Genomic DNA, 25223 nt, shown 5'->3' with positions numbered 1-25223 from the left:
CAAGTTTTAAGTTGAATGTGTTCTTATGGGATTAGGTCTTACTTTTTAGACCCTCCTCATAGTTTTTCTTACAGCAGATAGAGTAAATATGTTGGGCTTGTATTTTAATATTGTGAAGCCATCAAAAGCAATGTGATATAACAAAGATCTTTGGATCATCACTTTATTACTTTAAAAATATGAACACAAGTTCCAGTTTTATCCTAATTTGACCTCAAATTATTGAAGCTCTTAATTCCTTTTTTCTTTTGTGAATGGAGGCTCACGAGCTACTTATTCTATTTACCCAGCAGGATTGGCATCAACATTAAATGAGATAATTTATTTGAAAATGCTTTATGGATGAAAGATGCTTAAATACATGGTGATAGAAATGTATTTTTTTTCCTAATCCGGGATATCATTATCATTGAGATACTGATTATGATAATGCCCTTTAGCCATTATGTGGTCCCATCTTTTCAGATTCTTTAAGAATCTGAAAATATTCCGGTTTTATTTGACATTCCCTATTCAGAAAGTACTGATATGGTAGTTGAATGTCTTAATGATTGTTATTATTTTTTGAAATTAGCTGACCTCATTTGCTGTAATTAAATTGCAGGTTTTTGACTCTACTTCTAACAAAGATAAGTTGCTTCGCCTGAAATTAGGATCAGGAAAAGTCATCAAGGTAAAGGCCTAACTATATTTTGGAATTCATAATAAATTTTGTGGCATTCTGACCTGGATATATCTTTTGAGGGTATGAAAACACTTGGTTGAATAGCAGGCAGGCACAAAGTTGTTATGTGATCTGCATCCTGGAGATTTTTACCTCTGAGACTCTATATTGAAGATGGATACATTTGTTTTCTGTAGCTCCTACCCTTTCTTTCTCATCCTGTGACTCTGAGAAAATTATTACATCCTTCCTATAGCCTAACAGGGAAAGGTGAAACTATTTCTTCTAGAAGTGTGTGGTAATGGGTTGATTCTCATCTGTCTGGTTTGCTTTGCAAGCACCACATAGCAGAAGGAGCTCTAGGATTGGAATCTCAGACCTGGGTTCAAGCTATGAATTTTATCTTTAACAACTATGCAGGTGTTTTATAAAATAAAGACTGATTTACAAATATTTTATGGTGATACAGTTTGCTGTACTCACTCATCCATGTGGCAAAATGTTTTTCTCCATTGCTTCGTTTATGACCACTTTTCCCAGAGTTCTTTGGAGATTTTTTCCTGTAGTAGTTATGACATGATCCTGGAAGTGATACAGATCTCATGTTGAATCATACAGCTCAGCAGCTTATTTACTGAATGATCTTGTGTTAGTTACTTAACCTAAAAAAACCCTCATGTTTCTTACATGTAAGATGGGGATAAAGCTATCAATTTTATGAGACTTGGGAGAATAAACAAAATAATGCATGTAAAACAATCACAATACCTAGAAAAACATACTTTTATATATAAGTAATAACCTTTATTTCTCACTTATTGCTATTTAATTCTTCCCATTTTTTCTCTTAGCTTCTAAGATAAGTGTATTTCACCCAACTCCAGATATGCCAACTTTCACTAATAATTTTAGAAGCTATATTCTAGATATTTTTATAACCAACATGGAGGATAGTTGAACTTGACCTCTAGAAGCATAGCCTAAACCTGAAAGTGGATAAGTGAAATCTGATGCTCCTGTACTTCACTTTGTCTTTTACAAGGAGTTTCTTGTCTGATGAGCTTTTCCCCATCTTTTATTCCTAAAGGGCTGGGAGGATGGAATGCTGGGAATGAGAAAAGGAGGAAGGAGATTGCTTTTCATCCCTCCAGCCTGTGCTGCTGGTTCTGAAGGAGTAATAGGCTGGGCTCAGTCCATGGACTCAATCCTGGTGTTTGAAGTGGAGCTTAAGCGGGTGAGTTAAACTGTTCTGTATTGTGTTTGACAAGCCCTCTATTAAATAAGATGAATAACTAAATGAATATGTTTAAAGGTTCTGAAGAAACATATTTCTTTTAAAAAGTAGAATGAAATAGATGCAAAGAACAATAGCTCTGCACTGGGTTCGATCGTCAGCACCACATAAAAATAAATAAAGATACTGTGTATTCATCTACAACTAAAAAAATATTTTAAAAAAAGCAAGTTGAGGACTGGGGTTGTGCCTCAGTGGTAGAATGCTCACTTAGTATGTGTAAGGCACTGGGTTCAATCCTCAGCACCACATAAAAATAAATAAACAAAATAAAGAAAAAAAAAAGAACAATAGCTCTGGAATCTAAAGACTAAGGTTTATGTTCTTCTGGCCCTCTATCCAAAGTCTAGAGAGGTGTGACTTTGAGTAAATGACTTTTTCACACTAAGCTTCTTTGTCCATAAAATAATGGTTCCTGCCCTATGTCATACCTTTTGACTTAGTGATTCAATGGCTACAAATTTATCCTATCAATATATGTATATATTTACATATTTACATGAGTATGTGTGTGTGTGTGTGTGTGTGTGTGTATATATATATATATATATATATATATATATATATATATGTATATATTTTCCTTATTCTAACACATGGTTGTAATAATAAAAAACTGGAAACCACCTAAGTGTCATTAAAAGATTGGTTAAATTGTAGGGTTGTTTTTTACTTTTTTTCATAGAATAGACTTTTTATGGGACTTTTTAAAAAAAACAGCCAAAATATATTGTTAAATTCAAGAAGCAAGTTACAGAGGAGTATGGGAGGTCTAATCTCATGTATGTGACCATCCACATTCCTCTGTAACTTGCTTCTTGTACTGAACATATAAATGCATATATGATATAGATATGTGCATACTAATGTAAATATATACATATGTTGATAATGTGACTTTATCTTTTTCTTTTTTTCTAAATTTTCTGATTTGCCTATAATGAACAGGTGATGGCTTGTGTGTTGAGGAATAAGAAAAATGAGAGGTGTGTGGAGGGGAAAAGATCTGCAGCCTGTTCCATCTTTGCTGGTTCTTTCCTAGGTGAAGTTTGCCAGAGATTCTGGCTCTGATGGGCACAGTGTTAGTTCCCGGGATTCTGCGGCTCCTTCTCCCATACCTGGTGCTGACAACCTTTCTGCTGATCCTGTTGTGTCACCACCCACATCGGTGCCTTTCAAATCAGCGTAAGACACTAGGGTTGAATTAAGCTCTTTTAGTGTTCGTAAAAATGATTCCTAGAGGAGTTCAGATACAGGGACATAGTTAAAAACTATAATACTATAAAATAATTGGACAAATGGGATCAGGGAAACAGGGAAAGAGTTTGTATTAGATTTCCTGACAAAGTATTAATAGTCATAGAATATAATATATATATAATACATACCGTGTACATATATATATTTTCTGTCTTCAGAATGGAGAATATGTACCCCTTAGTGTAGAAGTACTAAATCACATAGATAATGGTACCTGCAAAACCCTGGAAGGAAAATTGAGCAAGGAGTATAAATACAAAACATATACTCATGGGAAAAAATGTAAATAATAAATATTTGAATGGGAAGTTGTTCATCTTCACTAGCATTCAAAGATGATGCAAACTAAAGAAGAGCTACAATTCTGGGTTGTTTCAATATTGGTGATTAAACCCAGGGGCATTCTACTACTGAGCTACATCACCAGCGTTTTTTATTTTTGAGACAGAATCTCACTGAGTTCCCCAGGCTGGTCTTGAACTTGTGATCCCCCTGTCTCAACACCCACCCACCCCCGCCCCCCCCACGAGTTACTGGGATTATAGGCGTGTGCCATTATACTTGGCTTAAAATTCTGTTTTATAGCTGTTAGGTTGGCAAACATTTTCAAAAACAATTTGATTGTCCAGTATAATCTGGGTTTGTGATTATAGATTTTGTTTTTATCTTAGCATATGTTTTCTTTGCTTTCAGGGAGCCAGCTTTTCGTACCAAATCTAACTCCCTCAGCGAACAGCTTACAATAAATACAGTAAGTAAAAGAGTTTATCTTCCTCAACCCCCACATGTAGAGGTTTCATATTTCTAGGATGTCAGTGCTGAGTCAGGCCCATTTAACTCTGACTTGGCATTGATTATACATAGACCTGTGATAGAAGCCTTTGTTTGTACTAACTGATCCAAAGCACTGTCTTCAGAATAGAGAGTTCATACCCCTGAAGGTACACAAGATGATCTCCTGGGAGAAGAAAGAAATAGTCATAACCTTCTCTTTTATTATTTTTCAGCTATAAACATCAGACATTAATTTGTTTACAGGAACCAATAGTACTTTTATGTGTATACTCTATTGATAGACATATTCAGGATTGTGTGCTCATTTTTTCTGAACTAATGGAGGTACATATTAAAAAAAGTTTGATACATTAAGAGAGGAGAGAGGACTAGTGATATAAACCATATTCACATAATAGAATATCATGACCTGTAGACTTATAAAATACTGTCATTTTTCATGTGCCTAGGGTTTTCTAGGTTAGAGGGGAAAAAAGTGTTGTGAATCCTTGATTTTGGTTTGAAATTGGTTATTTTATTCATTTCCTCCTATTTGGAAGTCAGTGTAAGTTAGCTTGGGATTTTGCATAGACAGAGTTAAAATCTTGGTTTTTCACTTTCACACTGTTGATGGGATTACAAATTAGTGCAACCAGTGTGGAGGTTCCTCAAAAGACTAGATATGGAACCACCATATGACCCATCTATACCACTCCTCAGTATGTATCCTAAAGAATTAAAGTCATCATACTATAATGATACATGCATACCCATGTTTATAGCAGAACAATTCATAATAGTCAAACTATGGAATTAGCCTATCTGTCCATCAACAAATGAATGGATGGAGAAAGATGTGTGTGTGTATCTATCTATATCCCTATTTTTTAAATACAATTTTATTTCTTTCAGTGAATTTAAAGTAAAGAAATACACACACACACACAATAGAGTTTTATTCATCTATAAAGAAAAATGAAATTATGTTATTTGCAGGAGAATGGATAGAACCATTGTTTTAAGTGAAATAAGCCAAATTCAGAAGGTCAAGAGTCATATGTTTTTTCCCACATGTGGAAGCTAAAGAGGGAAAGGAAAAGAAAGGTGGTAGTAGGGAATCATAAAAATTGAAGGGAGATCAGTATAATAGAGGAAAGGGACCAGAAGATGGGAGGTGAGGAGGGATGGAAGGGAAAATTCTAGGTATTGATGATGTTGGTCAAATTATATTGTTATATTGTGTGCATGTATGAATATATAACAACAAATCCCACACTATACATATTTATTATGTATAACTATAATGCATCAATAAAAATGTGGGGGAAAAAGAAAAACTATTGATTCTTATAAGCATGGGATCTTAAAAAATATTTAAATCCTTTCATCCTGAGCTTCTTTATTATGAAAATGGGAATAATTTTCGTAGCCTCCTTGTACAGTTCTTTTGAGGACTACAGATATTTGTAAAGCTCTGAGCTCAGAACCTATGTGAAACATATCTTTAAGAATGGTAGCTATGATTATTATTAGGAGAATGACATTAGATTGGGGGAGGGGCCATTGGTTAAAGTACACTTCAATTTTGGAAATACCATCATTAACTTCTTAAAAAAATGATTCAAGCTTTCCTATTACCTGTGTGAATCAAAACTTTAACATAGGTAAGCAATTATGCATAGAATGAAAATGCTAACAATTCTCTTGTCTATCTTACTGAAGTGGTTAAAAAATGAAAGTTTTTAGTTTGATAGATTTATCAATGTAAAATGACCTATGGGAATGACTAAGTTTAGAGCTTTGGGAATTAAAAAGCGACTTTTCTCTGTGTTACTTATGAACCATTAGGATTTGATCTGCTTTGTGGGCAGGTCTGTGGTTTAGGAATTAAGCTGTATATAAATTTCTGGCTGATCCAAGTCTCCTGGGATGGGTGCTTTTTGAATGGTATTGGCAGCATTTGAGCAGATCAGCTCTTCATAGGAAAAACAATTTTTTGTTTGACAAAAGTTAGGAAAGGGAAAGTCCATTCTACAGCTAATTAGATCTGCCTCTCAGAAAAAAGTTACTAAATTGTTCTTTTTGTTCTTGGCTTTCAATTGTGAGATTACTCTATTTTTAAAAGATAATTGTATTTCTTTCAATGAGTTTAAAATAAAGAAATTTGGAGCAATAAAAAATACCATTATTCAAAGAGGAATATATTAGTGGTTAATGGTAGGCTTTCTCTGCTACTTACTTTCTGTTACCTTAAGCAACTTAGCTTCTCTAAACTTCAGGTTTATTTCCTTCTCTGTAAAATGAAGATACTGCCAATCTTGGAGATTTTTATGATTTTTAAATAAAATAATGCTTAGGGAAATTTAATATGTGTATAGCATACTGTAACAGGTCAATAAACATGTCACTCGTGATCCTCCTGCCTTAGTCTATGAAGTTGCTGTGACTATATCTTCATATTTTAATTCTCTCAGAGTAATTTGGGACTCATCACAGATCTGTTGTCTTTAAGTAGGTGCCTGGCCTTTGTGTATTTGAGAGGACCAGCACCCTATTTTAGTAAAGTGTGGATTCAAATGCCCTCAGGAAGGGCACGTAGGGTAGTATGCTCTGCCCTGCCTGGTTGGGGGGCTTCTGAGTGTGCTACAAGTGGCCACATGGTGGCTGAAGCACTTCAAATCCTAAAGCCCTTCGGCCTTCACCTAGGACATTGGGCAAAAATAGGTACATGGAGTGAAGTCGATGCTTCAGTTCTCTCAAACCCTAGTTTATATTCAGCCCAAAGCAGAAATTATTAAGCAAATAGTTGTTACAGTATGTGTAAACAGTAATCTCATAAAATCTGAAGCCTAAATCAAAGAATCAGAAGAAAAAAAAATAATCATAATCTCAGCTGTTTTTTTAAAATGTTTTTTTATTTTTTAGTTGTAGTTGGACACAATACCTTTATTTCACTTATTTATTTTTATGTGGTGCTGAGGATCGAACCCAGGGTCTCGCACATGTGAGGGGAGTGCTCTACCGCTGAGCCACCACCCCAGCCCAATCTCAGCTGTTTGAACAGTCATGAAAATTGTCCATTGTGGATTCCATTGTATTCTCTAGCCACAGCTATTCATTACCTATTTCTTCAGTAACTTCTGGTAGACTAATGATCTCCAGCTTTTTTTTTTTCTTCTGTTTTTTGTACTTTTGTTCTGGTGGAATTTTTGTTGTTTTTTTTATTTTTGTTTTTGCAGTATTTAGGGATTGAACTCAGGGGCACTGTACCACTGAGCTACATATATTCCCTTTATATGTCTGTTTTTTACTTTGAGAAAGGGTCTCCCTAAATTGCCTAGACAGGCCTGGAACTTGGCAATCCTCCTGCCTCAGCCTCCTGAGTAGCTGGGATTACAGGATTTTGCCACCACACTTGACATAACTTTGTTCTTTTGAATCGAGGCAAAATTTACATAAGATAAAATTAACCATCTTTTTTTTTATGTTTACATTTACATTTTTTTTTTTGTTTTGTTTTGAACAGGTAACTCATACGGCAAAGTTAGCGGAACACTATAAGAGATACACATTGCAAGGACTCACTCCTATTCCTGTTCCCATCTACCCTATTCCATCTCATACCCCTAGGTAACTGCTATTACTAACTTCTTTTATATTCTTCCAAAGGGAAATGTATGTTTTATTCCTCCCTTCTTTCACACACAAAATAGCAAACTATATATATTATGTGCCTTGCTTTTTACATATAGTATCATAGAGGGCGTCCTCATTTATTTTTATTATGTAGATCACGATACTCCATTGTGTGGATATGGTTTATATAACTAGTCTTCTCTCTTCTCTTATTGTATCATACTTTAAATTATGTACCTCCATCCGGGGTCAGGGAGCAGCAAAACGTAAACACACCAGGAATTTCCTGGACCCAGGCTCTGGCTCCTACGTGGGAGCACCAAGCCTTAGGGAATCCTTGCAGCCAACAGGAGTCAGAAGGGACATCAGGCTAGCCAGACGGGCAGTTAGTCAGATGGACAGTGATCAGCACTGAAAAAGATGCCAGCACTGGGTACCACATATGAAAGAATAGTTTACAAAAATCCCTCTGTGTACCACTACATGAAAGTCTGCCTGGAATTTCAAGATCATGGAGTTGGTCTGAATGCTGCACAGTTCAAACAGCTGCTTATTTCTGCCCTAAAGGATCTGTTTGGGGTGGTTGGTGCTGCCTTACCTCTGGATGTCCTGACCTATGAAGAGAAGACCTTGTTAGCCATCTTGAATACGTAGCAGTGGTCTAGTCAAATTGTGCAGTTCTTTGACCCTGTTAGGATCCTAGACAGGCAAAAAGTGTGCTTTCAGGGTGATTCAGATTTCTCCATTTCTCCTCGCGTTATCTAGTAATAGTAGGGAACTAGTATTGGATTGAATAGTCTTCAATTTCAGAAACCTTCCTCTGCTCTCAAAAATACTTTTTGGTGGCAGCATAGTTTGAAACAGAAGCAGGGTAGAAGCTCCCATGGGTGAAATATGAGGATGCCAATGATGTTCCCAGTAATATCCAGCTATTGCCTTCGGTAGGGTGGACTTAAAGGAGATTCTGCCTGAATCAACCAGTGCGGAGCAGACAGCTCCTGCAGCATGTGCACTTGAGGGTTGGAGACTGGGCTGAACTCAGCAGGGCCTTCACACAGAGGGACATGGCTGCCTTTTCAGAATTAATGGAGATGTCAATCCTTAGCATTTAAATGAAGACTTTGCTAAACCAAGTTTGGAAAAACGATTGTACGTGGAGTTTTGATCAATGGACTTGTCTCAGCTCTCTTGGGTACTAAAATGCCAGGACCAAGCTGTGTATTCTCTCCCAGGAAATTAACTTTCCTGCTCCTTTATATATTAGAGAAGTGGCTTTAGCTTCTGCAGAAATGAAAAAGCCGAAGTGGTTTGTTGCTTTTATTGCCATGTCATGTTGTGTAATAGAAAGTAAAAAGACTGTTATGGGAGGCTGGGTCAAGGTCATGGTTCCAGAAGCTCCCAAATCCTAATTACAGGTGTTTAAAGTTACAAGTTCAAACACCAGTGTGATTGTTATTAAAGAGCATCTGGGGAAATGGGCTACTTGCTATTCATCACCAAGGAAAGGCCGAGAGACTCAGAATCTATGTTAGAGAAGGGGAGCAATTTGAACTTTGGCATCACCCAGAGCCAAGTAGATGTATGTCTTCATCATCTATTAAGTATTTATTGTTGTTATTTGGTGTTTTGTTTTGTTTTTCTGGTACTGGGGATTGAACCCAGGGGTGCTTAACCATTAAGCCATATCCCCGTCCCTTTTGTTTTTTTATTCTTTGAGACAGGATCTTGCTAAATTGCATAGGGCCTCACTAAGTTGCTAAGGCTGGCTTTGAACTTGTGATCCCTCCTGCCTCAATCTCCTGAGTTGCGGATTACAGGCGTGTGCCATTGCACCCAGCGGTGGGAAGTTTTTTAAAATTGAAAAAGTATCAGGAGGCTTACTTATCTGAAGGGTCTGCTTTCAGAATTTAAACCTAGTTAGATTTTTGATAAACACCTGCCTATGTCTATGTAGAATAGGTTTCTCACTGAATTTATAACTGTCAAGCATATACTTCCTGAAGACAGCAGTGGAACTTGGCTCATCTTTGAACACTTACCCTTTACCAGTTAATATTCTTAGATACCTTAAAAATAATTATGTACCTCCATTGGTTAAGAAAAAATGAGCACACAATCCTGAATATGTCTAGCAACAGAATGTACACTTAAAAGTACTATTAATTCCTGTAAACAAACAATGTCCGATGTTTATAGCTAAAAAATAATAAAAGAGAAAGCTGTGACGATTTCTTTCTTCCCCCAGGAGATCCATCTTTTTTAGCTTCAGGGGAACATACTCTCCATTCTAAAGGCAGTACTTTGAGCCAGTTAGTGGATATAGAAGCGTCTAGCACAGGGTCTAGTATATAGTCAAGCCAAGTTAGGGTTAAATGAGCCTGAATTTAGAACAAAGAGCTCCTGTTTGCTGTTTTCCATAAATCTTTTCCAAATATCTATTTATTGAATGGCTTCATACTTTTGAAGGGGTCCTAACATCTAAAATGCCTCTCTCCCTTAATATCACTGCCTTAGTTTTTCATCGTAAAATGAGAGTAATTGTGCCTGATCAGGAGACTTGGTTAAAAAGAGGTAATACTCTGAAGTCATTCTGTCCATACAAACATGTAGGGAATGATTTTTACTATTATAAGCTTTTACGTACTCATCTTTGATTCTTATTTTCTAGTGGAAATTAGATATAGGAGGGGGACTTGTTAAAGGATTTGATGTAAGAGCCAAAGAAATAGAGCTTCCTAGAAATATTAATAGAGTGGAGGGAGGAGAACAGGGGGAGGGACGAGGGGAGGGAAAAAGGAAGTACTGGAAACTTAATTAGAGCAAATTTATATTTCATGCTTTTATATTTATGTCAAAATGAATCCTAATGTTATGTATAACTAAAAAAAAAAAAAAAACTGAAAGAAAGAAATAGAGCCGTCTGAAGAAACCTTAATCACAATGATTTGTATGACTTTTTCTTTTTAGAATCCTGATACAGTCAAGGCCAAGTTGATCTCTCGGATGGCTAAAATGGGCCAACCCATGCTGCCCATTCTTCCACCACAGCTAGATTCCAATGACTCAGAAATTGAAGTATGTCCCCTTGGCTGTATTGAAACCAATAGTACAAATGTTGCCATTTTGTTCCTTTGGTTGAAATGATTGCATTTTGGGCCTCTAATCCAGAATATTTAAGAGAGTTTATCTGCAAAATGATACAGATTGGTATTGGTACATATGTTTCAAATCTGATTAATATTTCCCCTGAGAAATGAAGTAATTCCATATATCTTCCACAAGATATGGGCAGTGTAAAGTAGCTAAATAAGCCTTCATTTGCTAGAATCTCTGTTGTCTGTCAAGATCAGTCATTAGGTAGTGGGATGCCCAAGGATGCCTAACCTAAAACAGGTGCTCAATTCATATTGGTAGGTTGAATGTTTAGATACTTTTGGGAAATGTTGGTCTTCCCACTGGAGCTGCCTATTACTTAAAGGTCAAATTCTTAACTCTTTTGACTTTGTATTTGGTATTTGTGTATTTTTCTATGTAGAAGTTCAAGAATTTTGAGATCATATCTATCGATTTTCTCTTTTTGTTTTTTGCTTCTGACATGGTTAGTGGGCTTTCAGATATTAGAAACATCACGTTTTTTAGAACTGTTTGTTTTTTCACATTTAGATTTGCATTTTTAGTCTACTTAGAATTTGATGTATGATATGAAATAACTTAATTTCAACTTAATTCTTTTGCCAGTGGTGAAGCTCCTTATTGAATAAAACCATCCTTTCTAATTAAGTTGAAATACATGAGATTGATTTCTAGGATTCTTTCTCTTTGATGTAAAATGAAGAAGAGACAATGCTCAAGAAAAAAATGTATGAAATAAGCTTTATTTTTTATAATTTTGTTTTTTCCTGAGCAAGCTCTTACTTAGAGTTTAACATTTTAAAAGAAGAGAGGATTCTGAGGTATATTGTTTTCTTATGGTTTATTTGGTTTCTGGAAATGAAATTTGAATAATATGATATTCTTATTAAAAATTTAAAGTGCTACTTATTTGTTGTAGAATAATTTAAAATTATAAAGAAAATCACATTTAACAAAAAGGTATTCTTTATAAATTGCTTTGCAACCTGATTTAAAAAATTTTTTTTTAGTTGTAGTTGTACACAATATCTTTATTTTATTTATTTTTATGTGGTGCCGAGGATCAAACCTAGCGCCTTACACATGCTAGGCGAGTACTCTACCACTGAGCACAGCCTCAGCCCCTGCAACCTAATTTTTTAATGTAATGTTGTAAATATCTTTATTAATATCTATAATATAAATAAATAAAGCAAAGCATTATTGCCTTTAAAGGTAACCCAGAGTTCTACAATATTGATTTATCCTAATTCCTTTTTCCTGCATTAGGCATTTAGGTTGATTTAGAGGTGTAATGATCTAAAACTAGGATGCTTTTCCAGAAGGCTATCAGGGGGTGAGAGGAAGTTCTAAAGTAAAAGAATGACCAAGAGATTTCAGCCCATGAACTACAGCATTGCAGTAGTTTTTGCGATTTTTCATTCCTTGTATGAAGCAGGAAGATGTAAGATAACTTCATTTATAGTTTTGGTTTTATAAAAAGAAAGAATGAGGAAACAGTGTAAAATTATATTACCCCAAACCAGCATGTTAAGGAAGGTCAATTGAATCCTACTCTATACAATTTTCACTGGATGCTTGAGGCCTCTGAAGATTATGTGGCAGAAGAGGAGAGGCTGGATTGTTTGGGGGTTTCTCATAATAGACCTCTCTGTTGTAGACTAGATCAGTCAAGGTATCTGTTGTTTTGAGAAATGATACATTTTGCAGAGCTGTCAGTTTGGCTGCTTCAGACACCAAAATATCAACAACATAGAATGTTTGTGGAAATTAACTGGATTTAATTATTTGCTATGATTTTCATGGAGAAGAGCTCTTCCTCTATTGCGTAATTGAGTGCTTCCTCTCCACAACCCACATGCTAGCTTCTGGCTTTCTGCTTGCCTTTCCTTCCTCTTCTTTGCCTGGAAACCCTGTACTAGAAGCAGGTTTAGGGCAGACAGTCAGCCTCAGTCTTCAGTTAAGGACCCACATGTAGTGATCAGACCTCGTGCCCATTTCAGGATGTGACTACTCAGCGAGGAGCTGGACAGCCCCTGGTGACTCCATCCGTGCAGCCCTCTCTTCAGCCTGCTCATCCAGCGTTACCACAGATGACTACACAGGGTAAGAAAGGGACTTCTCTGAGGCTCTGTGCTCTTGAATTGGGTCAGCATGAAAATTATCATCACAGTTCCTTAAATAGTTAGACTGCATTGTTTTTGAACGAGCTGGAGCATAACTCTTGTCTTTTGGTCCCTGGGTAAGGCATTTCAGACCCAGAGATGTGTTTGACCTTCTTATTGTGACTTGTGCTGCATTGCATTGTCAGCTTTGGAAGTGTGCACTCAGCTGTTGAAACATCTGCCCGTGTGTTATTGTGTATATCCTGTCAGCTGACGGGATCATAGGTCTGAGTCAAAAACACAAGAGAACACCCAGTTTCCTTCCACTGGCCCATTGCTGGGACACCGTGGAGTTTGTTTTCGAAGATTAGGTGAGGAAGTAGTCAAGTCTGAAGCATGGGGGTCTGGAAGGTACTAGTCTGCCTTTGTACCAAGAATAAGAGTGGCTAACAGTGAAAATGTCTTGCTTCATCTTAGCCCCTCAGGCATCTGTTTCTGGGCTCCAAGCACCCTCCGCTGCCTTAATGCAAGTTGCATCTCTTGATTCCCACTCAACTGTGTCTGGAAATGCCCAGTCCTTTCAGGTAACGACATTTTAAAACTATAGTAATTGTAAGTTGTTATTTTCATAACCTATTCTTCTCTAAACTGGCCAAAGAATTACCTGCTTACACCTTCTTGTGAAGATTCAGTACAAGAGCAAGCCAAACACCAGTACAGGGCCTGGTGCTTGTAGCAAAGGTTCAATCAGTGCACGTGGCAAAGGTGCAATGTATGTTTCCTCTCCTTTTCACTCATCTCTAGTCAAGTGGTGTGTATCCATGCCCTCTGTGTTCTTTTCTTTCAAAGAGTTGGTTGCTAATATTCTGCACAGTGCTCAGGTCGCTAATATTCTGCACAGCTAAGGGTGGAAGCTGTACAGAAAATATCGCTATGTCTAGTGAGCCTCCAAAAGTGGTCTCTTAAATTAGATTTTCTTTTGTTATCACAAAAGACAGGGACAACAGCCTGTCTGCTTCTGCTGTTTACTGGGGTTGTATATAGACTCTTTCTTCATAGCACACTTGAATAAAATAGCCTCCCTATGACATAGGGGCTACTTCCTTGGGATTCTTAATGGAGGGGTGGCACTGATAGTATCAAAACTGAAAAAAAGAAAAATCCCATTCTCCCTTCAATGGAGAATTACTATCTCACAGAGGAAAAAAAAATTTTTTTTTTTTTTTGTTTAAATAATGGGTAGGTAGTCATGGCTATCCCTGAAAATGAGCTGGATTTCCTTTTTTGAGGAAGAATAACTGTCCTCATTAAAAATGGTAGTTGCTGTTTATTGAGGCACTTGATTTACCAGCTATTAGGAACTTTACCTGTATCACTTCATTTAGTCCACATAACAACCTTGTGAAGTCATATTATTATCTTCATCTCTCAGCTGAGGTTTAGAGGAAAATGAGAGCTCTTGGTCACACAGATGAGCATCAGAATCTAGCAGGGGAGAGGCATCCTTTGGAAGTTGGCTGATTTGGTTTGGAATTTCAGTGAACACTTCTCCTTTTTCTTCAATGAAAACTAAAAAGAGCTTGCTTAGTTTTAAAATTTGTTAAGCAATAGATAGGCCTGAAGGCGGGGAATGAATTCCTACTTTCTTCAATCATCACAGAGGACTGGGTGATGACCCAGGATACTCACCTCTCAATTTGTGGGTGGAGGCTACTGGATTCCATAGACAGCTCTGCTTCAATTCTTGCCTACTGTCTAAACTTGATTGCATTCATTTCCAGCTTCAATAAGTTTGAGTCTCCTCCCAGCTTATCTTTATTCAATCATAGGAAATTGTAAGGAAAAAAAAGAAGACATGAATGTTTCATAAAGTGGCAGTAACTTGGCCCTCTCTCAGCCCTGTGCAGGTATGCAAGCCTACACATATCCCCAGGCATCCGCAGTCACCTCCCAGCTGCAGCCTGTTCGACCCTTGTATCCAGCACCACTGTCCCAGGCTCCCCACTTTCAAGGTAGGGAGCTGTTTCCTGTGGCTCATCTTCTGCCCCACCATGCTCCATGTTCTTGTTTGCATTCTGTTTTCATTTTCACTCCAACAACCTTCTACCCTTTCTTTTCTCTTCCCTTTTTAGCAGCTTTGTTGAGGTGTTATTTACATACCATGCAATTCATTTATTTTAAGTGTACAATTTAAAGATTTTTTGAGGATGTTTTCAGAGTTGTGCATCTATCACCACAGTCTTTTTTTGTTTTTTATTATTATTATTTTTATGCCCTGGGTTCAATCCCCAGCACCACAAAAAAAAAAAAAATATATATATATATATATATATATATATATATATATATATATACATTTTTAGTTGTAGATGGACATAATACTGTTATTTATTTTTATGTGGTACTGAGGATTGAACCCAGTGCCTTTCATGAGCCAGGCAAGAGCCACAACCCCAGCCCCCCACCCCCCACCCCCCCAGTTCACTTTTTAAACATTTCCTTCATCTCCAGAAAATCCCCTCAGGCCTACTTCCTGTGTTTTGTTTCTTGCATTTTCTCCCACCAGCCCTTCTAATTCCTGTTAGAGTGGCTAGAGTTTGTAGAAAACAGTAAAAGAGCAAACACAGGAGGAAACTGGGAGAAAGCATGATGCCTGCTTGTGGGTGTTCAGTAACTCAAGTGAAACCTACTTCGGTAACTTTTAAATTATCAAAATAATATACTTTTAGCCAGGCGTGGTCATGCACACCTGTAATCCCCATGGCTCCAAAGTCTGTGACTGGAGGATTGAAAGTTCAAAGCGAACCTCAGCAACTTAGTGAGGTCCTCAGCAACTGAGTGAGGTCCTAAGCAATTCAGCAAAATCTTGTTTCTAAATAAAATATATATAAAAAAAGGGCTGGGATGTGGCTCAGTGGTTAAGCACCCCTGGGATCAATCCCTGGTACAAAAAATATATATGTGTACACACACACACACACACACACACACACACACAAATATACTTTTATAAAAATGTCAAACAGTACAAAAAGGTATTAAGTAAAAAGTTACTGTTCTTTCCAATTATTAAATCCCCCTGGCTATAGGAAACCAATGTTAACTAACAGTTACTTGGGTAACTTTTCAGGTATTTTGTATGTATGTACAGGTGTGGGTGTCTTGTGTGAACAAATAAAGCACAATGAACTGTAAACAGATGTGACGGTATCTTGCCCTTTTCTTCAGTTTGTCTTTTTTTTTTTTTTTTTGTCTGTACTGGGGATTGGACCTTGTAGCTATACCTGAGCTATATTCCCAGTCCTTTTTTTGTGTGACTGGGTCTCACTAAGTTGCTGAGGCTGGCCTCCAACTTATTTGTGATCCTCCTGCTTTAGCCTCAAGAAGTAGCTGGAATTATAGGCATATGTCATCATGTCCCACTGCTATTTGTCTTTTGCCTAGTAAGTATCTGGGTATTAAGACAGTGGTAGGAGGAAGCAAATATATCCTGCAGTATAACTTGTGATTCCAGAGTGGTAAGAGCTTCCTGGATACAGATCTTGTCTGGGAGCCATTTCCCTTCTCCATATGGGAAACCCTTTTTCACATGTCAAAACTATCATCTCCTCTATGAAGCCTTCTCTGATGGTATTCACCTCTCTTCTCAGGGACACAACTGAATATAAATATTACCAAAGGATAATCTTGCTTTTTAAAGTGCACTTTTGTACATTGTATATAGTCCATTTTTTTTTTTTTTTTTTGCATTGAAAGAACTCTGTTGTAATGATTTGGTTACATGCTCGTCTCCCCATAAGTTTCTTTTGGGCTTCTTTATGTCTGTTTAGGATCAGGTGACATGGCTTCATTTCTTATGACCGAAGCCCGGCAACATAACACTGAGATTCGAATGGCAGTCAGCAAAGTGGCTGATAAAGTGGATCATCTCATGACTAAGGTGACCAAATCAGGGTTGAGGTTAGGTTGAAAGTGGGGGTACAAGTGGGGTATAAACAAGGAGTAACCAGAGCTGTAGGTAAATTTTCCTATATTCATGGTAGATACTAGTTCTTTTCCTGGAAGGATAATTATCTTTATTTGGGATCCAGTTAGCAGGAAAAACTTGTTCACATTTACAGGTTATCTCAGAAACATGTTCAAAAAAAGTTGTGAGATCTTGGGTAAATTATATTTCTCTATTTTTAGCATTCTGATGCGGCCTTTCTGGCGTCCCATTTTTAGGTTGAAGAGTTACAGAAGCATGGTGCTAGCAATTCCATGCTTATTCCTAGCCTGTCAGTGACAATGGAAACAAGCATGATCATGAGCAACATTCAGAGAATCGTTCAGGTGAGGGTGCTTGGGAACGAACACTCCTGGAGGTCCCGCCCATGCTCTCTCCCCAGATGTGCTGTCTAAAACCTGCACCCCAGCATGCAATAAGTGCTACGCTGGTTTTGGAAACTCTGGAGAATCCATTGTGGCTTAAATTGGTCCAAGTGACTTCTACTTTCTTAGATTCAAAAGAAAACAATGCTTTTGGCCCCATTTCAAAATTTTCTTCATTTTTAGTCATTTATAATCTAAACCATTGGAGTTATTTGTATACATTGGGTATAATTTGATGTGTTATTTTAAATATTAGTATGTCTGAGTGGATATGGGTTCTAGCTTTTCATCTCAAAATGTGTCATCAATGTCACCTGTCTGTTCAGGGTGATTCCCTTTTACCTGGCACTTTTCTTATATTTACCTTGTACATCATACATTTTGAATGTAGGAAAATGAAAGATTGAAGCAAGAGCTACTTGAGAAGAGCAGTCGGATAGAAGAACAGAATGACAAGATTAGTGAACTAATTGAACGGAATCAGAGGTAATGACAGGTATGGGGCCTGGCTAGGATGGACAAAAGGATTTAATGTATAAACGCCCAATTTAATACACATGTTTATTTAGGACAGTATTTTTGGTAATGCTGGCTGGGGATTGAACTCAGGGCCTTGCTCTTGCTATGCACACACTGCAGCACTGACCCACACCCCCAGCCTTATTTCTTCTATTTGTTTCCTGCCTGTCCTATGGATTATTGCCAGTTTTCTTTTTCAATAGAAAGAACTCAGTGGGCTCTGAGGTAAATAAAACAGACCTGTTTGGCTTCTGGCTCTGCCCTCATTTATTGTGTAACTTTGGGCATTTTGTTTATTCTAGTGGGCCCTGGTTTCCTCATCTCTAAAATGGTGTTAATATTTGGAAAACTCTGACGTCAACTTTTCTCTCTTCCATGCAGGCTGACTCTGTTTTATCAACCAGAACTGAACCAGTACCTCACTGATTCCCATAAAAAACCCAAGCATTTTATAATTTTTATGGATCCTTCTGAGGATTGGTGGCGGGGGGGGGGGGCTAGGAAAATATGTTACACCACAGCATTTCACTTAAAAAAAAAAAATTCTCCTGTATTTCTCTTTTCCAGTGTTGCTTGCTTCCCACATGACAGGGTTGGAAGAGTGCCTTTCTTTTCTTCTCTTTCTTGCAGCCTCCTTATCTTGTCTCTTTCTGTCCTCATTCCCCATTTCTGCATATTCTTCAAATTCCTCTCCTCTTCATTATACAGAACAATTCACCTCTGGCCCAGTTTGTTGCTGCCTCCAACCGATTACTGCAAATCTAAGGAAAATAAAATGCATGATATTGTTTATGATGAAGGCGCAGAGCAGTGTTGTAAGGACTGAATGTGCTTTGGGTTGTGCCTGGCATACATTCAGTGCTTCATAAATGTTTCCTTTTCCTTATTTCTATCACAGGTATGTTGAGCAGAGTAACCTGATGATGGAGAAGAGGAACAACTCACTTCAAACAGCCACAGAAAACACACAGGCAAGGGTATTGCATGCTGAACAAGAGAAGGTAAATTAACTGAGCAGAGAAAAGCCCAGGTTGGGATGTGTTGAGCGAGGGGTGGCCCAGTGTAGGTATTTACCAGGTGGCTTCTCAGCAGAATATTCACCATTTTGGGGAAGAGAACTAAAAATCTTCCAACAGATTATCATACAGTCATCATCTGCATTTCTGTTTTATAATGTGCTTTGCAATAAGTTGACTCAGAAATAGTTATTGGCCAGGTGGTGACAGATGCCTATTGTCCCAGCTGCTTGGGAGGCTGGCCTTGAGCTCAGGAGTTTGAGGCCTGCCTAGACAACATAGCAAGATCCTGTCTCAAACAAAACAAAACAAAAAAACAATCACTTCTTAGTGATTTGATTAAAGTAAGCATTACATAACTTGTTAAAAACTAAATTTAAGCCGGGCATGGTGGCTCATACCTGTAATCCCAGTTACTCAGGAGGCTGAGGCAGTGGGGTCACAAATTCAAGGCCAGCAACTTGGCAACTTAGTGACTGGGATGAAGCTCAATGGCAAAACATTCTGGGTTCAATCCTTGGTGCCAAAAAGAGAGAAAGAAAAGACAGTGGGGAGGAAAGGAGGGAGAGGGAGGGAAGAGGAGAGAAGAGGGAAAGAGAGAAAGAGACTAAATTTATTCTTTAAAGGATCAACAGAAAATTCCTGTAATGCCAGGTAACAAATGTGTAGGTGGTATTTAATGGATTGGAGACTGTCTACTTGCTCCTTGCTGTGTGTTCAGCTTGTTCCTTCCTCTGGTTTTGCATTGCAAAGTGCTGCTGTGACTTCACTTCTTTCAGAATGAGGAATTTTGACTTGTTTCTGGAGTAGTGTGGAGGACCCTAGTTGGTCTTGGGTTGGAATCAACTGATTCTGGGGCCCAGTCTCCTTGCTCCAGTGACACATTTTATCCTTCTTATTTGGGACATCACTTCTATGCTAGGAGAGCTCAACCCTTTTTTTTTTCCTATTTTTCTCAAGGGTTTGAAGAAATAAGTTCATATTTATATTTGAGTTTTCCTTAAAAATATGAAATGCTGGGAATGCACTTTATAACTTGTGGAGTTCACTCACTTTCTTATATTTTGATAATGATAAAGATTCCTTCATTAATGTCTTATGCTAATCTTTGTGTGTGCTTAGCCACAGTACCCAGGTCTTTGACCCCTCCTCCTCAGATAAGCAGTGCCTTGCCCTGCACAGCCCTATCCAGTTCGGGTGCTCCTTTGCTACCTCCCTTGTTTGCTGTGGCTGACTGTTAATGCCTAGATCCAGGTGGGCAACCTGTGACATTCATATCAGGTGGTACTGGAATCACTTCACCTTGTACTTTGTACTGTTTCTCCTTTCACTGCTTTTATTTTTTATTTCCCTTTTCTTCTTCCTTCTATTTTTTAATTTTCTTTTTTTACTCCCCCTTTAGGCCCAATATGGACATCCAGATATCTTGTTTGTCCTCACTATCACTGTTTAGGGCAAAAATGGTTACTATAACTTGTTGTAGAGAAATGGCTCTCCAGTGTGCTGGCTGCTTCAGAATCACTTGGGGAGCTTCATTAGAATGACATATTCTTAAGACCTACCTCCAGAAATTCTAATTTAGTATATCCAGCCAAGATTTAACTTTTTAAAAAAAGAGTTATCCATAACTTTTCTACCCAGGTACAGGATTCACTTCTTTTGTCACAGACTCTGGAAGTGGTAGCTGCATAAATTTGGTTTTGGTTTTTGTTTGGTTTTTTGGTATTAGGGATTGACTCCAGTGTCACTTTACCACTGAGCTGTATCTTCAGGACCCTTTCTTTTTATTTGTTCATTTTTTAAAGTTTTGAGATAAGGTCTCACTAAGTTGTTTAGGCCCTTGCTAAATTGCTGAGGCTGGCCTCAAACTTATGATCCTCCTGCCTCAGCCTCCCAAGTTGCTGGGATTACAGGTGTGCTCCACTGCACCTGGCTTGCTTTTGTTTTTGTTTTTCAAGATCTCACTATGTTGCCCACACTGATGTCAAACAGACTCATGGAGTCCAGTGATCCTTTTGCCTCAGCTTCCCAAGTAGCTGGGATTACAGGCATGTGCCCTCACACTTGGCTTCTGGACTGCCTTTGCTTTTCAAAATTCAACTCATGGGACTGGGGCTGGGGCTCAGTGGTAGAGCGCTTGCCTAGCACATGCGAGGTCCTGGATTTGATTCTCAGCACCACATAAAAATAAATAAAGGTATTGTGTCCAAATACTACTAAAAAAAAAAAAAAGTTCAACACATGACTCACAACTCATATTGAACATCAGTTGTGTGTGTGTGTGTGTGTGTGTGTGTATGTATTCCAATAAAACTTTATCTACAAAAATAGGCAGTAGGCCAGTTTGACCTACAGGTCATACATAGTCCTCTGAGCCCTGAATAATCTGCCCAAGTGTTTTCATGTTGCTAAACCTCAAAGATGTCTGGGACAGTGTATTGAACCCAGTAGATGTCTGTTTATAGTAGCAAAAACAGTAGTAGTCATAACAACAGGGGGCACAGCTAACCCCTGGAAAACATCCACTAGGCTCTAGGTCCCATACTTTACGCGGATGTATTTGAGGGAATCTCCTGAGCTAAGTATCATTGTTCTTGATGATTAGGGTATCTGACTAGGGTTTCAGGTACCACAGGCTTCACATGGTCACTATTATTTCAGTGAAACTTTTTAAGTCTTGATTCACCCATTTTTTTTTTCTTTTAATTGAGTCACCCAGTGATCTCTCCTCTTAAACAGAGATAATCAATTTCCTTTCACCGCTGGATGCAGTTCTCTACCTTCAAACACAGCTCAAAAGATATGGTTAAGTGATCAATGAATAAATATATTATTTTTCTCTATAGTAGAGTTCACATAAAACATGGAATAATGGTTAAAACCAGAAGACTTATTGCAGGTCTTCTAGTTAAATCTTCTTAGTTACAAGGGGACAAACTGAGGCCCAGAGAGGGTAAGACTTGTTCAGGATCTCCCTCCCAGTCAGTTGTGTCGTTTTTTCCTATGCCAGATTCCCTCTCTCTCCAGGACTGTTTTCCTGCTTCTAACTTGAATGCTTTTCTACTGTTTTTCTCAGCTCTTGGCTCTTGCTGTCATTTCTCTTTCCCAGCTCTCCACACCAGCAGCGGAATTTGGTCCAGGGTGGGAATCAGGGAGCCATCCCATCCACTGCGTAGGTGTCTGTTGTTTTCCTTTCTCATTTGATATTGCTTCTCCTGACATTTTTAAAAGTGTAATTATATATACAATGTGTTAGTCAGCTTTTTGTTTCTGCAACCAAAATACCTGGCAAGAACAACTTAGAAGAAGAGAAGTTTGTTTTGGCTCATCGTTTCAGAAGTTCAGTCCATGGTTGGCCAACTCCATCTCTCTGGCCCCAAGTGAGGCAGAACGTCGTGGCAGAGGAGAGCTATTCCAATCATGGCAGCTAGGAAGCAAGGGGAAGTGGGGAAGCCAGGGGAGAGGCTGCAAGGAAGATGCACCCTTCCAGGACATTCCCCCAATGACCCACCTCCTTCAGCCATGCCCCACCTGCCTGTAGTTATAACCCAGTTAGTCCATTCAAATGGGATGGACTGATTAGGTCACAGGTCTCATGATCTAATCATTTCACCTCTTGCCTTAACACAGGAACTTTTGGGAATGCCTCATACCCAAACCATAACATGTAAATACACACACACACACACACACACACACACACAATACATTCACAGGTATCAACATATACTTTTTGTCTAATAATAAAAGTTGCATCTGTTTATTCCAGAAAACTTAGGAAATATAGATAAGCAAATATAAAAGGTGAATCACTCATAATCCTTCCACTCAAACATAACCATTGTTAATATATTATAGTTCTCTTTGTGCATGTGCATATGTTTTTGGGTGAAAGTATTAATTTTTTTTTTGTTTCTAGTAGGCTTTTCTAGCTAAAGACCTGAGAGAAAAAAAGTATTTGCATGACCTTCCACTCTGCTTGTCCTTTGGCAAGACAGCAACTATCCATTCCATGACCTCTTTTCTGAAATTTGTCCCTCCCACGGGTCCTAGCTGCTGCAAGGTCTTGTGAGAGTGATACTTGCTCTGATATTAGTGAACTCTTTGAGCCGTGAATAGATGCAAAGCCTCTGGACTCTGTGTCTCTTCAGTTTTCATGGGCCAGCAAGTGAAACTTAATTGTACATGGGGCAGATGAAAACAACTCTTACATCTGGGAGTTCTAGATGCCATTGTCATCTGTGGGGTTTTTTTTCCTCTCGTATAAAAAAAATTCTTTGTAGTTATGGTACAATACCAGGATCCATCTTGACATAATCACCAAAGCATGGAACCCAACCTGTTCTGATTCAGTCCTCCCTCCACTCCACCAATCCCTTTTGAATCCATTTACAGTTTACTTTTTTTTGTTTTTAATTAGTGTCCTGAGGATACACCCGATGTTAGACCCACATCCATGCACACACTAAAGTTCAGTCATCATTCCACTGCTCTTCCCTTTTCCCATCTCTTCTTCCCTCCTCAATCCCCTTCATCTACTCTACTGGTCTTTCCTTTGTTTTGATTAAATTCCTCCCCCCCCCTTTTTTTCCTTTTTATTTCTTATTTTTTTAATCTCCCTTCCTTCCCATTTTGGATTAGCTTCTGCATTTGACCTTCAACTTTTTGGGACTGGCCTATTTTACTTAGCATTGTCTCAGTTCCATCCATTTACCAGCAAATGTTATAATGTCATTTTTCTTCATGGCTGAGTTTTACATGGCTTCCAAAAAGCAAAATTAAGTATCTTGAGCTTACTCTAAAGGTTATATGTGCTCTGAAATGCTCATTCATAGCCTTTTAAAATTTCATATACAGTTTTGTTTTATTTCCCTTGCCTTTAGGAAAGTCAGAATGTCAGATTTTAAATGGGAACTAGAAAGCTGGTAAAGATTTTGGGATAAGTCAAGGAATAAGCACTTTTAAAACAGGTGGGCACAGTGAACACCGCAAGAAAGCACAAATGATAGTAAGAAAGCAGACAACTGCAAAAATGTGTATAAAGTGTAGTAACATAGGAGTAGTACTAGTAGTAGCAATATAATATTATGAGAGAGATGGTCCAATAGAAAACATGTGCAGAAATACATAGATGTACAGAAATCAAGACTGGTTGCCCAAGATCAACCACTTACTGCCTTTCATGCCATCTGATTCCTCTGTATGTTGTAAGAACACATCAGTTCAGGTGAAGTGGATGTGGTATCTGTCCTTTGTTGGCTGTTTCTTTTTTATTGACCATCCTTTTTATCATCATTGTTATCATCAACCTTAATATTCAGAATAGCATTAGAGAGTTTTCCAGGATGGTCATTTCCATTTCATCACATGTTGCTCAAGAGTATTTAGATTCTTTATAGGCTTGGTCCATGTTTGGCTAGTATAGAGCCCCATTTAAAATACTTGAAAAAGTCAGGGAAGTTAAAGTGTTCCTAGGAGGAATTGTAGACTCAGAAGTTGAATGCTTTTGAAGGTATTCAATTTAGATTTTAAAAATATCCTTTTCTTTCTAAGAAAATGCATGTTCATCCTAGAAAAGTTAGATAATAGCATGAACACCAGTTTTCGTTTTTCAGATTTGTAGAAATTCAAAGGTTTGGTGAGATGGGTAAGCATGTAGAGTGGCTCATGGAGGGGAACTGATGATATTGTACAAAATTATCAGTTCTGCATCTGGGAATCCCCTAAAGGCACTCCTGTAAACAAATGAAATGACATGTGTCCGGGATTATTCACTGGTATCTTGTGTAATGGGAAAAGGCTGGAAACAACCAAGTGTCCTGCAGTAGTGAATAAACTACAGTATATTCACATGGTAGAATACCATATAGATATTTTTTTAAAAAAAGAAAAATGAGGGCTGGGTTTGTGGCTCAGTGATGGAGCACTTGCCTAGCATGTGTGAGGCACTGGGTTTGATTCTCAGCACTGCACATAAATAAATAAATAAATAAATAAATAAATAAAATAAAGGTCTATTGACAAATTTAAAAAAAAAAGACAAAGGAGAAAGATCCACATATACTAGTAGAGAATATATATAGTTTGCCCTCTCTTTTGTATGAAAAAAGGAGGAAAGAATCATATTAGTTTTTGTAAAAAGAGTTACTTTACACAAAGGGGAAAGATGCAAAATAAATTTTTATATTTTACCCTTGCATAGCAAAGCAGAAGTGAATAGGGATAGGAAGACTTCTTGTTGTTTACTTTTTATATCTTTTAAAATTTTGATCAGCAGAAACATTAAATTTTCAAAAGAATTACTTATGAAACATCTTTTCAAGAGACTCATTTATAAAATATATCATCTGATAAGTAAGAAGAAAATATAAAACACCCATCATTTTATCTAGATTAACTGAAAAACATTTTATTCTGGCACTGTTCTTCACATGAGTAAGTAAGTGTTCATT

General features: G+C 37.8%; 1 protein-coding gene and 2 pseudogenes across 2 annotated transcripts in view; all 3 read left to right on the top strand.

The window, feature by feature from the left end:
• The window catches only part of Fkbp15 (FKBP prolyl isomerase family member 15), a 55947-nt gene that overhangs the window by 17367 nt on the left and 13357 nt on the right, over positions 1-25223 (top strand). For both annotated transcript variants that reach the window (XM_027949428.2, XM_027949429.2), the window contains exons 8-19: positions 605-673; positions 1752-1898; positions 3001-3143; positions 3912-3969; positions 10596-10703; positions 12764-12866; positions 13343-13449; positions 14763-14877; positions 16696-16805; positions 17090-17197; positions 17628-17722; positions 18654-18756. In XM_027949428.2, coding sequence (XP_027805229.2) covers positions 605-673; positions 1752-1898; positions 3001-3143; positions 3912-3969; positions 10596-10703; positions 12764-12866; positions 13343-13449; positions 14763-14877; positions 16696-16805; positions 17090-17197; positions 17628-17722; positions 18654-18756 — 1266 coding nt within the window. The remainder of the gene's footprint in view (positions 1-604; positions 674-1751; positions 1899-3000; positions 3144-3911; positions 3970-10595; positions 10704-12763; positions 12867-13342; positions 13450-14762; positions 14878-16695; positions 16806-17089; positions 17198-17627; positions 17723-18653; positions 18757-25223) is intronic.
• LOC114103670 (ribonuclease P protein subunit p14 pseudogene) lies at positions 8039-8421 on the top strand (annotated as a pseudogene).
• On the top strand, positions 8538-9037 carry LOC114103667 (hydroxyacyl-thioester dehydratase type 2, mitochondrial-like; annotated as a pseudogene).

The sequence above is a fragment of the Marmota flaviventris genome, chromosome 13 (assembly GCF_047511675.1).
Source record: "Marmota flaviventris isolate mMarFla1 chromosome 13, mMarFla1.hap1, whole genome shotgun sequence".
Classification (NCBI taxonomy): Eukaryota; Metazoa; Chordata; class Mammalia; order Rodentia; family Sciuridae; genus Marmota; species Marmota flaviventris.
This window is presented reverse-complemented; position numbering and strand designations above follow the sequence as displayed.